Raw genomic sequence first — 13,880 nt, forward strand, 5'->3', positions numbered from 1 at the left:
GTAGTCCCAGCTACTCAGGAGGCTGAGGCAGGAGAATTGCTTGAACCTGGGAGGCAGAGGGTTGCAGAGAGCTGAGATCGAGTCACTGCACTCCAGTCTGGGCAACAGACTAAGACTCCATCTAAAAAATAAATAAATAATAAATAAATAAATAATATGAAATCTGCCAGGCAAGGTGGCTCATGCCTGTAATCCTAGCACTTTGGGAAGCTGAGGCAGGAGGATTACTTGAGCCCAGGAGTTTGAGGCCAGCCTGGACAACTTAGTAAGACCCAGTCTCTACAAAAAAACAAAACAAAACAAAAATTAGTCCCAGCTATTTGAGAGGCTGAGGTGGGAGGATCGCTTGAGCCTGAGAGTTTGAGGCTGCAGTGAGCCGTGATCGCGCCACTGCACTCCAGCCTGGGTGACAGATCAAGACCCTGTCTCAAAAAATGAAATAAAATAATATGAAATCTGAGTGTCAACATATATACGGAGTGAAGGACATGACCTGCATGTGGTTTAATCTATGTACACAGAGATTCTTTATAATGAAAATTTCCTGCCGTGTGCATATATGTGTATACACAAAAGCAACGACCCTAAAAAAAAAAACAAAGAAAAACAAGGAGCAAAAGAGCCAAGTAACATATGCCTATAAGGGGGCATTGTTATTATCATATTAAGAAATGAGGTTTGGACCTGGCACAGTGGTTCACGCCTGTAATCCCAGCACTTTGGGAGGCCGAGATGGGCGGGTCCCTTGAGGTCAGGAGTTCGAGACCAGCCTGGCCAACATAGTGAAACCCTGTCTCTACTGAAAATACAAAAAATTAGCTGGGCTTGGTGGCAGATGCCTGTAATCCTGGCTACTCGGGAGGCTGAGGCATGAGAATTGCTTGAACCCAGGAGACGAAGGTTGCAGTGAGCCGAGATGATGCCACTGCACTCCAGCCTGGGTGACAGAGTGAGACCTTATCTCAAAAAATAAAAATAAATAAATAAATAAATAAGGTTTGGAAGGCTCAGTGGTGTGTCTGGAAACCTGTGTTAGTTGGTTTCTTGACTATCCTTTGGTTTACTCTAGCAGCTATCGGGTTTATACAGCAGTTAACACGGTAACACAGTTAACTTAGTTTATTTTCACTTTGAGTAATATAATTTTGAGAAGAGCTGAAAAGGAGTGGAAATAAAGAAAGACTAAGATAATTTTTTAAAAGAATAATAGGAAATGAGATTTTAAGAATAAAAGCTAGAGAAAAACCAACAGAAGATAATTGAATCCCTTTGGTACTGCCATCAGGCCGGCTCTTTGTACTTTATGTTCCTTGCACCCATAACTGATACGTGTTCCAATCTCCCTTCCTAGAGTGAATTCTTTGAAGTCAGGATGCCCATCCCTATGCCCAACCCACACTGGAATTGCACTGTTTTTTTAACCTGCTGAGTGGAAGGTAAAGGAAATCAGGAAGACCCAAAGGGCAGAGAAAAGAGTAAATAGGACAATAGTTTGAAGGTTGGCCCTTGAATTCCTCTGAATTGGAGCATAACTAGAGGATCTCACAGATGAGATGTGTAGGCATCAATGATGGAGGTGAGAATCTCTTGGAAGTTTTTAGCAGTGGAAATGCTGCCACAGAGGTGCTGTTATGTTAAAGCTGGTGGAACTTTGGTTCAGTGAAACTAGACTTTCCACAAAAAAAGTCCTTTGATAAGTGACGCCTTTTCTACTTCCTGTGAGCAAATTCGTGAGGCTTAACATATTGCTACAAGAATCTTGGGATATTTTACATTTATCTTACATCCATTATAGGCAGTCAGACTCCATTTCACAGATGCTGCTTCCCAGCAAAGCATGCTGAATCCTTTAGACAATCACTATTTACCAGAACAAATATAAAAGCTCTCAAGATCTGTTATTTGTCACCAGAGTATTCAGACAACCTATTTCCTCCTCCTTCCTATTACTCATCCCCTGTATTACTCACCCTCCATCCAGTCATTCCCCTCAGGGCCTGTGAACACACCTGAAGCCTCCCCATCACTGACTTTGCTCTTCACCAGGTTGCCCTCCCTATTGGCTAATTTAGGAGTGAGTCACATATTACTTAAAAATTATTCTGTTTCATGTATTCTAGTCCAGTCAGACTGCAGTGACAGCCAGAACAGAGACTGGATGATGGAGTGCAGTGGTTAAAGGCACAGATGCTAGAATTAAATTGCCTGTATTTGAACCCAAGTCTTGCCACTTTACTAGCCAGGTATCCTCATGCAAGTTACTTAACCTCCCTGTGCCTCAGATTCCTCGTCTGTAAATAAGGATGAAGATGCTACTGAGCAGGATTATCGTGAGGAGGAAATGAGTTATAATATGTGAAATACTACTCAGAAGAATGCACAGCCCGTAGCACTGTAGAAGTGTTCCTGCTTATTTGTGATCTCCCAGAGTCTACCATGCTTTGAAATAAGTGGTTTTATCAATAAATATGTGTTCATTTCTATAATTTTTTTTTTGAGACAGAGTCTCACTCTGTCGCCCAGGCTGGAGTACAATGGCACAATCTCGGCTCACTGCAACCTCCACCTCCCGGGTTCAAGCGATTCTCCTGCCTCAGCCTCCCAAGTAGCTGAGATTACAGGCACCTGACACCACGTCCAGCTAATTTTTTGTATTTTTAGTAGAGATGGGGTTTTGCCATGTTAGACAGGCCGGTCATGAACTCCTGACCTCAGGTGATCCACCTGCCTCAGCCTCCCAAAGTGCTGGGATTACAGGTGTGAGCCACCGCGCCCGGCCCAACTTTTTCATGCATATGTAGTATATATATATATAATGTCTACCTATTAGAAAATGCATATAAAATACACATATAAGAAAAAAACCCAGCAACACCACTGCCTACAGATAATACTATTATCAGTATTTTCACATATTCCATTCATTAATTAAATAACATTTACTGAGCACCTAATACATAAAGGGCTTCATGCTCTTGCTGGAGATATAATGATGTGCAAAAACAGACACAGCTCTTGTCTCATGGAGTTTACAGTCTACTGGGGGAGACAGACCTTTATCAAGTAATGATACAAATACATGTGAACCTATAACTGGGATCAATGCTATAAAGGAGAGGTACACGCATAACAGGGAGATAAGATCTGTAACAGGTTGTGAAGGTCTCTTATCCTACTGTTGCGAGGAAGTGACTACTGAAATGAGAACGAACACACAGAAATTAATTTGGAGAAGTCAGAAGGGAAGATGTGCCCAACACAGTAAATCCAAAGGCCCTGCAACGAGAGGGAGCACGGTAAGCAGAAGGAAGTAAGAGGCTTCAGCGTGGCTGTGGTTGCGTGCTAGATAAAGCTGGTGAGTTAGGAGGAGGGCAGGACTAGCAGAGCTTCACATTCTTTCTTTAGAAATTATTCTTCATGTGTTCAACAAATATTTGTCTATGATGAGCTAAGGACATACTCATTTCACATAAATTGATTTATGACATATACTGCTGTTACTATCAACAATTTCCAGCAATAAATGTACACTAATTTAACCAATCTCTTATTGTTGGAAATGTAGATTTTTTTCTCCAACTTCTCATCATTATTATAAACCGCAATTACTTTTACACCAACCTAAAAACAATGCTGCAACAAAGATTTTTGTATGTGGACATGTGTCCAAATATTTCTTGGCATAAATTCCTGCAAGTGGAATTGCTGGTTAGGCAAACTGCAAATTTGTAAACACATTTTTATATATAGAGAGAGAGAGAGTCAGGGTCTTGCTCTGTTGACCAGGCTGCTGGAACACAGTGGTGCGATCAGAACCCACTGCAGCCTTGACCTCCTAGGCTCGAGCGATGCTCCCACCTCAGCCCCATCCCAGTAGCTAGGATTACAGGCACACACCACCACACTCAACTAATTTTTTGTATTTTTGTAGAGACAGGTTGTGTCATGTTGCCCAGGCTGGTTGGTCTCAAATTCCTGAGCTCAAGTGATCCTCTCACCTTGGCCTCCCAAAGTGTTGGGATTACAGGTGTGAGCCACCATGCCCAACCTTGGAAACATATTTTAATCATAAATGTGGAAAATTAACATGCTCAACTGTCAAGATTTGGTGTAATGGTCTTTTAAGGGTGGTGCCACTGCTGCATTTGAAGGCATTCTCGGTCACTTTCAGAACTTTTTCATTTTCTTCAGTGTGTGAGGAAGTCACTTCTATTTCTGATCCCATTGGATCCTTCCAACGACTTCAGGTCCACTCAATACTGACTACCAGTGAACCATCTTTAACTACAGTGCTAGAAGCCTGACTGTCCTCCTCTCCTCAGCCTAAGTTCTTCTTATCTGTCTCTGAAGGACCTTCCTCTGGACTTGAGACACACTGGAAGAGAAGGTAGTTTCTGATATTCCTTTCCTCTTTTGGCCAACTACTTTGTCTGGCTCCATTTTCATGCAGTAAATTCACTAATTGTTAAAGGCAGATGGAGCTCCAGCAACTCTATTACAGAACTGGGTTTTCCATTCTACTGAGCTTGTTCACAGACACAACTTTCTCAGGAGCCAGTGTGTCTTCATCTCCCCCTTTCAACATCTACAGCCTCAGATTACCTTCTAAGGCTCCATTTATTGTCAGGCCACAATTTCTAGGATTCTAATGATGAAGACAAACTCTGATACACAATTCACATCTTTCTTAGCTCCTGTTTCCAGTTCTCTTCTCCATTGCAAACAAAAACAAAAACCCCAAACAAACCACAAAACCTGTTTCCAAGTTCAGTGGGACACTCTTGCCAACGCACCCTGACTTCAGGTATGTAAGAGTTAAGAAACAAGAAAGAAACACGAAAAGCAGCTTAACAGTCAAAGACAGGTTTATTTTGGAGAATAAACCTGAGAGGGGCTTCTTGTCGATTTTGGTCAGGAGCGTTTTCTCTTACACATTAAGGGTGTTTAAGGGTTTACGAAGCGGTGAGCTTATTGCAGGTTCGTAATGTTTCTGTATGAGGGAAAGTTTATTGCAGGGTTGGAAAGTCTCTGGCTGGAGGGGAGGCTATCTCCGGGTTGGCATGTTTCTGGTTGGAAGTGGGTTTATCTTAGGGTTGGAATGTTTCTGGTTATGCTGACATTAGCCATTAGGCTGATGTTTTTGGGTTGGATTTAGGCAGTTTCTTAATCAAGGGGAACTTAAAATGGTGGCAGTTGTCCAAGATGGCAATGCTCCTGCTGTCAGGGTAGGCCTTGGGAAGACACCAGGTGTCTTTGTAAACTTAGGTTTCCCCTGTACCAAGCACAGTGCTGACTGCATTACATGGGTTTTTCGTTTTACTATTCGTGACAACCTTCTGAGGTAGGTATCATTACTGTCCCCATTTTACAGATGAGACAACTGAGGCTTAGGTAGGCTGTCACTCATCCACAGCCACAGAGCTACTATGGAGGGAACCCCATTTGTTCCTAAACTGCGATTTAAAAAAAAGTAGGGGGAGACAGGCCAAGAAAGAAAACACGAAAAGGGTTGAAAAGCAGCAAAAGAAAAGTAAGCAGTCAGGCGGAAGCGGCCCCTTTCCTGCCTCCTTCCCGCCCGGCGCTGGGCCTTGCGCAGGGCCCGGACGCCCCCAAGCGGCCGCTCCTCTGCAGCTGACGCTTCCGGCTACAGGCTGGCGTCACTAGCGAGCGCCCTGCGTAGGCACCGGCCCCTGAGCCCGTGCTTCGGGTGAGGGGGAGGGTCTTCCGGCCCTCTCGAAAATCATTTCCGGCATGAGCCGGAAGACCGTCCCGGATGGTCTCGGGTACGGCCAGTGTGTGGAGGTGAGCTCCGGGATTGCCGGCATTCCCGCTTCTGCTGGTTGCCTCATGCTGCAGGCTGCGGCCGTCAGCCCTCGCTCGCATTGGTGGCGCTGAGGTGCCGGGGCAGCAAGTGACATGTCGTCGGGCCTCCGCGCCGCTGACTTCCCCCGCTGGAAGCGCCACATCTCGGAGCAACTGAGGCGCCGGGACCGGCTGCAGAGACAGGCGTTCGAGGAGATCATCCTGCAGTGTGAGCGGCGCCGGTGCGGGCTGGGAGCCGGGCGGGCGGGCCCCGCGGAGGCATGCGGGGCGTCAGCGGGAACCTGAGGCCGAGTACCTGGCGCCGCCCGCACGCATGGCGGCCGCCTCGGGTAACCCGCGCTTGGGACGCCCCACGCCTTTTAAATGTTTTTTCTAACCTGCGTTTTATCTTTGGAGGATTTTCCCTATTAAATTGTACGATCTTTGTGGGGAGGCACAGTTCGTGTTTGTATTTGTAAATCCCAGTAGCTCATAACAATGCTTATGCACTTAAATAGGTCCCAGAAACATCCCATCTATGGGGTCATGTTAATGAAACGGTCGTTGACTTTCAGTCGCAGAATTAACATTGCCTTCTCAATGCACTGGAACGGGTGGCCTTTGATTCCTCAAACTTACTTCCCTTACTCCACGTTGGTGGTTTTTTTTTGCGGGGAAACGGGATAGGGGATCAGGGTCTTGCTGTGTCGCCGAGCCTGGAGTGCAGTGGCGGAGATCACGGCTCACTGCAGTCTCAAACTCCCAGGATCAAGTGATCCTCCCACCTAAGCCTCCCGAGTAGCTGGGATTACAGACGCGCTTCACCACGGTCGGCTAATTTTTTTAAAAAAATTTTTTTGGAACGAGGTCTCACTGTGTTTCCCAGGCTGGTCTCCAACTCCTGCGCTCAAGCGATCTTCCCACCTCGGCCTCCCAAAGTGCTGGGATTATAGGCGTGAGCCACCGAGCCCGGCCCCACCTTGGTGTTAATATCTTAATATTAACAGAACCTTTACTGTTACTGAAATCTTCAGTATGAAAGAGGTGGTTTTCTTTCCCCTTACTGCTTGCAGCTTAAGGGTACAAAAATGTTTGTACCTTTACCTAAATCATAATGCTCCTAAGGTGGTTCCATCTGCGTCTGAAAGTAAACCTGACGACTTTCTCAAGTTATGCTGATGATGATATTCAGAATAATAATTGCTGCCTTATATTGCATTCTGATTGTGCAAAATCAGTAGTTCTCAAACTTAGCTCCACATTAGAATCACCTGTGGATCTTTAAAAAATTACAAATCCCAAGCCACAGCCCAGACCAACTAAATCACAAGTATCACAGTACACAGGTATCAGTGTGTGTGTGTGTTTTTGTGTTTGTGTGAGATTAAGCCTAGAACTGCATGCCAAGTTATCAGTGTTTTTTGATGCTTCCCAAATGACTACTGTGCAGACAAATTTTAGTACTGTGGTAAGTATTTGCATGTGTTATTTCATTTTATCTTTCCCAAAATTCTGTGTATGAAGCAGGAACTGTTATTGCCATTTTCACACATGAAACTGAGGCCAAGAGAGATTAGGTAACTTCTGAGGTTGCACAGCAGGTTAATGGTGAGACTGGTTTTTTTTTTGTTTGTTTTTTTTTTTGGAGACAGAGTCTTGCTCTGTCACCTAGGCTGGAGTGCAAGTGGCGTGATCTCAGCTCACTGCAACCTCCACCTCCCAGGTTCAAGAGATCCTCCTGCCTCAGCCTCCCTAGTAGCTGGAACTATAGGCAAGCACCACCACGCCCGGCTAATTTTTGTATTTTTAGTAGAGACAGGGTTTCACCATGTTGGCCAGGCTGATCTTGAACTTCTGACCTCAGGTGATGTACCTGCCTCAGCCACCCAAAGTGCTAGGATTACAGGCATGAGCCACCGTGACCAGCCGGGACTGGAATTTGAACTTAGGCTTGATGACTAACTTTTGCATTTGCTTTTCTCACTGGCTCCCCCAGTAAATGGTTCTTTGCTTTCACTGCACCCATTGTTTTAACAAAACTAAGAAGAAAGGGGATGCTTTGCTGTTCTAGGAGGCCCTGAAGAACAGTGCTGTTTCAGAAAGCCAGAAGCACAAGAAGTCCCTCTTCCTCAAAACATGATTCCCTGACAGATGACATAAATCAGTTCATTAGGTGCTTATTAGGTGCTTATGCTTTAAAAGCTAATATCCTTTGAAAGTCAAATTGGGTGGGAGGCTTGACTCACCCCTCACTGAACATTTTCACTTACTTTCTGAGTCTGTTTTGCCTCATCTATAAAATGGGGATGAAGCTTGCCCTGCCCACTTCATAAAAACGGTGCTGTGCATATAAGTGCTTTCAAAGCCGTCTGTATAATAGCTTGTAATTGTAAAGCGTTATCTCTTTGACACAAATGGAATGTTTTCCTGCACTTTGAAAATGGCATCTTGATGGGGCAGGAGCATGTAGAACAGTCAGAATAAGAGGTCACTTGTGGAGAGCAGATAGCTTTAAAGGGTGCTAGAGTAGTGAGTAATACCTGCCTAAGGGACCAGGACAGGAGACCGGGATGAGAAGCTAACAAGAGGCAGGAGAGTGAGACAGGCTTTGCATGTTAAGATCTTCTGTTTAGGCGAGGGATTGATATTTAGGGAGATCATTTCTATTATAGTTTGTGAAACACCTTCATTCCGCTCATTCCAGCCTTCCCAGGCCAGTCAAGCTCTGACCCTCCATCAGCCTGGAGTCTATTCTCTGTTCAGTCCATGCCTTTGAGTCTGAAGAGAAAGGTGGAAAGAAGCCGTAGGGGGAGGGAAAGGCTTCCCTCCATCTCCAGCCTTCTCTTCAGGGAGGAACCTTTGGGAAGGACTCCTTTTGAATGCCTGTGTTTTTTGAAAGAACCTAAAATTATCACAGGGCACTAAGCTTTGGTTTAACATTTGAAGGTCTTACTAGAGCCCTTTGACACTGGTGGATTTTAAACCACGATTTCCCAGGTTGAAACCAATGTCCAGTTTGGCTAATTCGTTTGACCAATAGATGAGAGTGTTTCTACCCAGGAGTTCTCTTTTCAGGTATCAAAAAGTGGGACTCAAAACTCTTTAAAAGGAGAAACAAGCTCTTTTAACAGGAATAGTCACTAGCATAAACCCTGTCTTGTTCTGCTTGGTACCTGCAGAACAGGTACCCACATCTGATCTTACTGGTGCCTGTGTACCTATTACTCTTATTTTTTATTTCATTTCATTTGTTTATTTATTTATTTATTTAGAGACAGTCTCACTCTGTCGCCCAGGCTGGAGTGCAGTGGCGCGATCTCAGCTCACTGCAACCTCTGCCTCCCGGGTTCAAGCGATTCTTGTGCCTCAGTCTCCCTAGTAGCTGGGACTGTGGGCAAGTGCCACCATGCCTGGCTAATTTTTGTATTTTTAGTAGTTTCGCCGTGTTGGCCAGGCTGTTCTCGAACTCCTGATCTCAGGTAATTTGCCTTTCTTGGCCTTCCAAAGTGCTGCGATTACAGGCGTGAGCCACAGTAATAGGCCTGTGTGCCTATTACACTTAACTACATGTTCTTTCTAATCCTGTCTTGAATTTCTGTACTCTGTCTCCTGTCAAATTTATTATGTTTGGAAAGAGAACTCATTTCCTCTCTAAGCTCTCCCCTCTTGTGTTCTCTCACACGTTAGCATCCTCCGCCCAGCTGCCTGAGCGAGGAGCCTCAGAATAATCCTTGACTTTTTACCAATACAGATCTGTTAGTGTAACGGCCTGCTTTTATAATCTTTTATTTAATCATTGCCAGTAAGAAGTCTAAATTTCTGATCCTGCTTTTTCCTGTGTTGGCTCCAACCTTTATTTCCAGCCACTTACCAAAAGACTCTGTTATTCCTTCTGCATGGCCCATCATCTTCTTTTAAGACTTAACTCATATATCACCACCTGTGACACCATTCATAAAAATGAGTACAGAGTGTATTCTCTGTACCTTTTTATACTTGACTGAATTAAATGTTAACTCCATGTTGGGGACTGTCATTTGTATTTCCAGTTCCCTGACCTAAAAAGTAATTAGATATGTCAACTTATGGTGAAGTTCTCCTGTCTTACTTAAAGGTACATAGCATTTCACTTTGCCATTGTGTTTAGTGTGTTTTTCTTTTTTCCTCCCAAGGTAGAAACAAATAACTTCTGGGGTAGAAAGCATTTTCAGCTCCCTTTAATAGGGAAGACATTCTTGCAGGTGATTCTGTAGGTTACTGTGGCTGAGGAATGTATGTTCCTGTATTGCATCCTTCAATATATGACAAGGTAGGTACCTAGCAAGTGTACATACGTTGTAATAAATAACTTAGTTTCTGACTTTTTTATTTTAATAGATAACAAATTGCTGGAAAAGTCAGATCTTCATTCAGTGTTGGCCCAGAAACTACAGGCTGAAAAGCATGACGTACCAAACAGGCACGAGATAAGGTATTTTGAAACTAACTTGTATTATTTATGTCTCCTCTAAGGAAATTTATCTCAGTTCAGTTGTCACTTCTCTAATTTAAAAGCAAATCAAGTACTATTTCTGTGTTCCAGTTTTTGTCAGCTCCTTTCAAATAAGAACTAAAACCATGTAATTAAAATTGTTTTTTAGAAGGTATGTCATACCTAGAAAGGTTATTATCAGTACAGTGCTCTGAGCTTGAGAAATTTCTTAAGGCAGGTTCACGTGGTAACCCTAGGTCAGTTTCTCATCTAACCTGCCAGGATTCATGTTTTTTTGTTTCTTTGTTTTTAAATAATCACAGACAAGTATTTCTGAGCGGGTTTGTGTAGATCCTGTTAATATAGGATTGATTGGCACATACGCAAAAATTGCTTTCGTGCAGTATGGGTCTATTTGATCCTTTTTAGGTTGGTGTTTTTTTCAACATACAAATGGTCCCCAACTTGCAGTGGTTCGACTTATAATTTTTCTTTTTCTTTTTTTTTTTTTCTTTTTTGAGACAGTCTCACTCTGTCACCCAGGCCGGAGTACAGTGGCGCGATCTCAGCTCACTGCAGCCTGCAACCTCCACCTCCCGGGTTCAAGCAATTCTCCTGCCTCAGCCTCCCAAATAGCTGGGACTACAGGCACCCACCACCACACCTGGCTAGTTTTTGTATTTTTAGTAGAGGCAGGGTTTCACCATGTTGGCCAGGCTGGTCTCGAACTTTTGACCTCAAATGATCCACCTACCTCGGCTTCCGAAAGTGTTGGGATTACAAGCGTGAGCCACCGCACTGGCCAGCTTACAATTTTTTTTTTTTGTTTTGTTTTGTTTTGAGACGGGGTCTCGCTCTGTCGCCCAGGCTAGAGTGCAGTGGCGCATTCTGGGCTCAGTGCAAGCTCCGCCTCCTGGGTTCAAGCCATTCTCCTGCCTCAGCCTCCCGAGTAGCTGGGACCACAGGCACCTGCCACCACGCCTGGCTAATTTTTTGTATTTCTGGTAGAGACGGGGTTTCACCGTGTTAGCCAGGATGGTCTTGATATCCTGACCTCGTGATCCGCCCGCCTCGGCCTCCCAGAGAGCTGGGATTACAGGCTTGAGCCACCGCGCCCAGCCCAGCTTACAATTTTTAACCTTTATAATGGTGCAGAAGCGATACACTTTCAGTAGGACTGTGCTTTGAGTATCCATCCAACCAGTCTGTTTTTCCCCTTCAGTTTAGTATTCAATAAATTGCATGAGATATTCAACAACTTATTATAAAATAGGCTTTGTGTTAGATGATTTTGCCCAACTGTAGGCTAATGTAAGTGTAACCTGTGATACTCAGTAGGTGAGATGTATTGAATGTATTTTCAACCTACTATATATTTTCAACTTCTGATGGGTTTAAAGAGACATAGCCTCGGTAAGTAGAGGAACATCAGTATTAGTAGATTGTGAAATCAAATTAGCAGATTGCAATAAGCTCTTATTTTTCTTTAAGAACTAGATTAGAAAAATATCAGTGTGTGCTGGGCTTGGTGGCTCACACCTGTAATCCCAGCACTTTGGGAGGCCAAGGCGGGTGGATCACAAGGTCAGGAGTTCAAGACCAGCCTGGCCCTGATGGTGAAACCCCATCTCTACTAAAAATACAAAAATTAGCCGGGCATGGTGGCGGGCGCCTGTAATCCCAGCTACCCGGGAGGTTGAGACAGAATTGCTTGAACCTGGGAGGCGGAAGTTGCAGTGAGCCAAGATTACACCACTGCACTCCAGCCTGGGTGACAGAGCGAGACTCTGTCTCAAAAAAAAAAAAAAATATATATATATATATCTCTCTCTCTCTCTCTCTCTCGGTGTGTATTGATAGACTATTTCATGAAATACATATTTGTTCATGGCGGGGTATTTGTGTTTACTGGGTCATTGGTGTGCATTTATGTATATTTGAAGTCTTATTATCCTCTTCTGTAATATTCATTGTGTTTGCATGTTAAATTTGGTATGGGGACAGTAGCCATTATTGCTCTGAAATCTCCACACATTTAGCAATTGTAAAAACAAGGTTGGTGATTTATGGTGTCTAGAAATGGTAGCTGTAGCCTGATGTATTTACTCCTAGAGCTGTAGCTGCTCTCATGTCTCCTCATCTGGCACGATGGTCTCCTGGTAGAGGACAGAGTGGGAAAGATACCAGAGAACAGATGGCTTGGCAGGGCCTAGCTTCCATCCTTGCTTTGTAACAGTTCAGGAGATCCTGCCTGGCTGTGGCCCTGGGAGGCCTTCTGTAGTACTTAAGATATTAGTTTTAGTATTTTGGTTAATTTTAGGTGTAGATAATGCTGTTTCACCATTTTCATCTAAATTCATCCAATTGAAAACTAAAAACATTTCTATCTGATTAAACCCTTGATGACTATATTCTTGTATTCTTTATCTGTTAGCCAAACTCATGTGCTTGGAATATGCAGCCGTTCTTTTGGCTAAATTTCACTGGGATAGACTTTTTTGAGGCAGGGTCTCTCTCTGTTGCCCAGGCTGGAGTGCAGTGGCATGATCATGGCTTACCGCGGCCTCAACTTCCAGGGCTCAAGCAATCCTCCTGCCTTAGCCTTCTGAGTAGCTGGGAGACTACAGGTGTACACCACCATGCCAGTCTAATTTTTTAATTTTTTGTAGAGATAGGGGTCTCACTGTGTTACCCAGGCTGGTCTTTACTCCTGGGCTTAAGTGATCCTCCCTCCTCAACCTTCCATTAGTGTTGGGTTTACAGGCATGAGCCACCACACCCAGGGGGATGGTCATTTAGTTGGAGGTCTTGTTATAAACCAGGTTCATTCAGCCCACACACAGCAAGTTAATCACTGAGCTGATGGGTTTTGTGAGAGTTTATTCATAACGTGGCCAAGCAAGGAGGCAGGAGAACAGGTCTCAAATCCACCTCCTTGAAAACAGGGATTGGGGGTACTTAGGCAGTAGAAAGCAGGGTGGTCTAAAGTGTGGGAAGAGGTGATTGGTGGGTAGGAAAGATGAGGTAATTGGGGCTTCCACGCAAGCATAATCTAGCTTTGTGGTTCCTCATAGGACACATGCAGAAAATGGTGGCGTCAGCACCATCTGAGGGAGGAGTGTTTTGGCCCTCTGATGTCAAAAGATCACCTCTTGGGCATTCACACAGGCCCAGTTGAAGGGTTGGGGGTCTCAACCGGCTTTAATTAGCAAGAGCTGCCTCCTAGTTCCTGGAGAAAAACTTTAAGCACCAGTTATTGTAGTGAGCCACAGTCAGTTATTATTTATAAGGAAGCTATTGGGAGTTTAGTTATGTATTGTTTGGCAACTCGACTTGCTAGTGGGAGTTTGGAACTAGAAAAAGTGATGAAAAGCAGGCAAGGCAGGTTGAACGGTGGGCTTCATCAGGTTACCCCTTGTTCAGTCTTTCCATTTCCACAAACATTATCCATAATAAGCCTGCCCTCCTGACTTCTTTGTTTCCATTCACAGTATCGTTGTTTTCCACGAGTCATCTATGGTTCCTTCTTCCCTCTAGATCTTCCCGTCTCCATGTTCCTTTATTCCTCATATTCCCCATATTCACCAAGCCCATTGGTTCTCCACCC

General features: G+C 44.2%; 1 protein-coding gene across 7 annotated transcripts in view; it reads left to right on the top strand.

The window, feature by feature from the left end:
• Window positions 1-5,692: 5,692 nt before the first annotated feature.
• Window positions 5,693-13,880, top strand: part of ATG16L1 (autophagy related 16 like 1) — a 44,022-nt gene continuing 35,834 nt past the window's right edge. Inside the window, exons 1-2 of one of the 7 annotated variants that reach the window (XM_001150056.6) lie at window positions 5,693-6,031; window positions 10,180-10,273. In XM_001150056.6, the coding sequence (XP_001150056.1) occupies window positions 5,917-6,031; window positions 10,180-10,273 (209 nt within the window). In that variant the 5' untranslated portion in view covers window positions 5,693-5,916. Of the gene's footprint in view, window positions 6,045-10,179; window positions 10,274-13,880 lie in introns of all 7 variants that reach the window. The other 6 variants (XM_001150112.6, XM_009444577.5, XM_001149723.7 and 3 more) reach the window with 6 other exon arrangements.

This window comes from Pan troglodytes, chromosome 13, assembly GCF_028858775.2.
Source record: "Pan troglodytes isolate AG18354 chromosome 13, NHGRI_mPanTro3-v2.0_pri, whole genome shotgun sequence".
In the NCBI taxonomy this organism is placed as follows: domain Eukaryota; kingdom Metazoa; phylum Chordata; class Mammalia; order Primates; family Hominidae; genus Pan; species Pan troglodytes.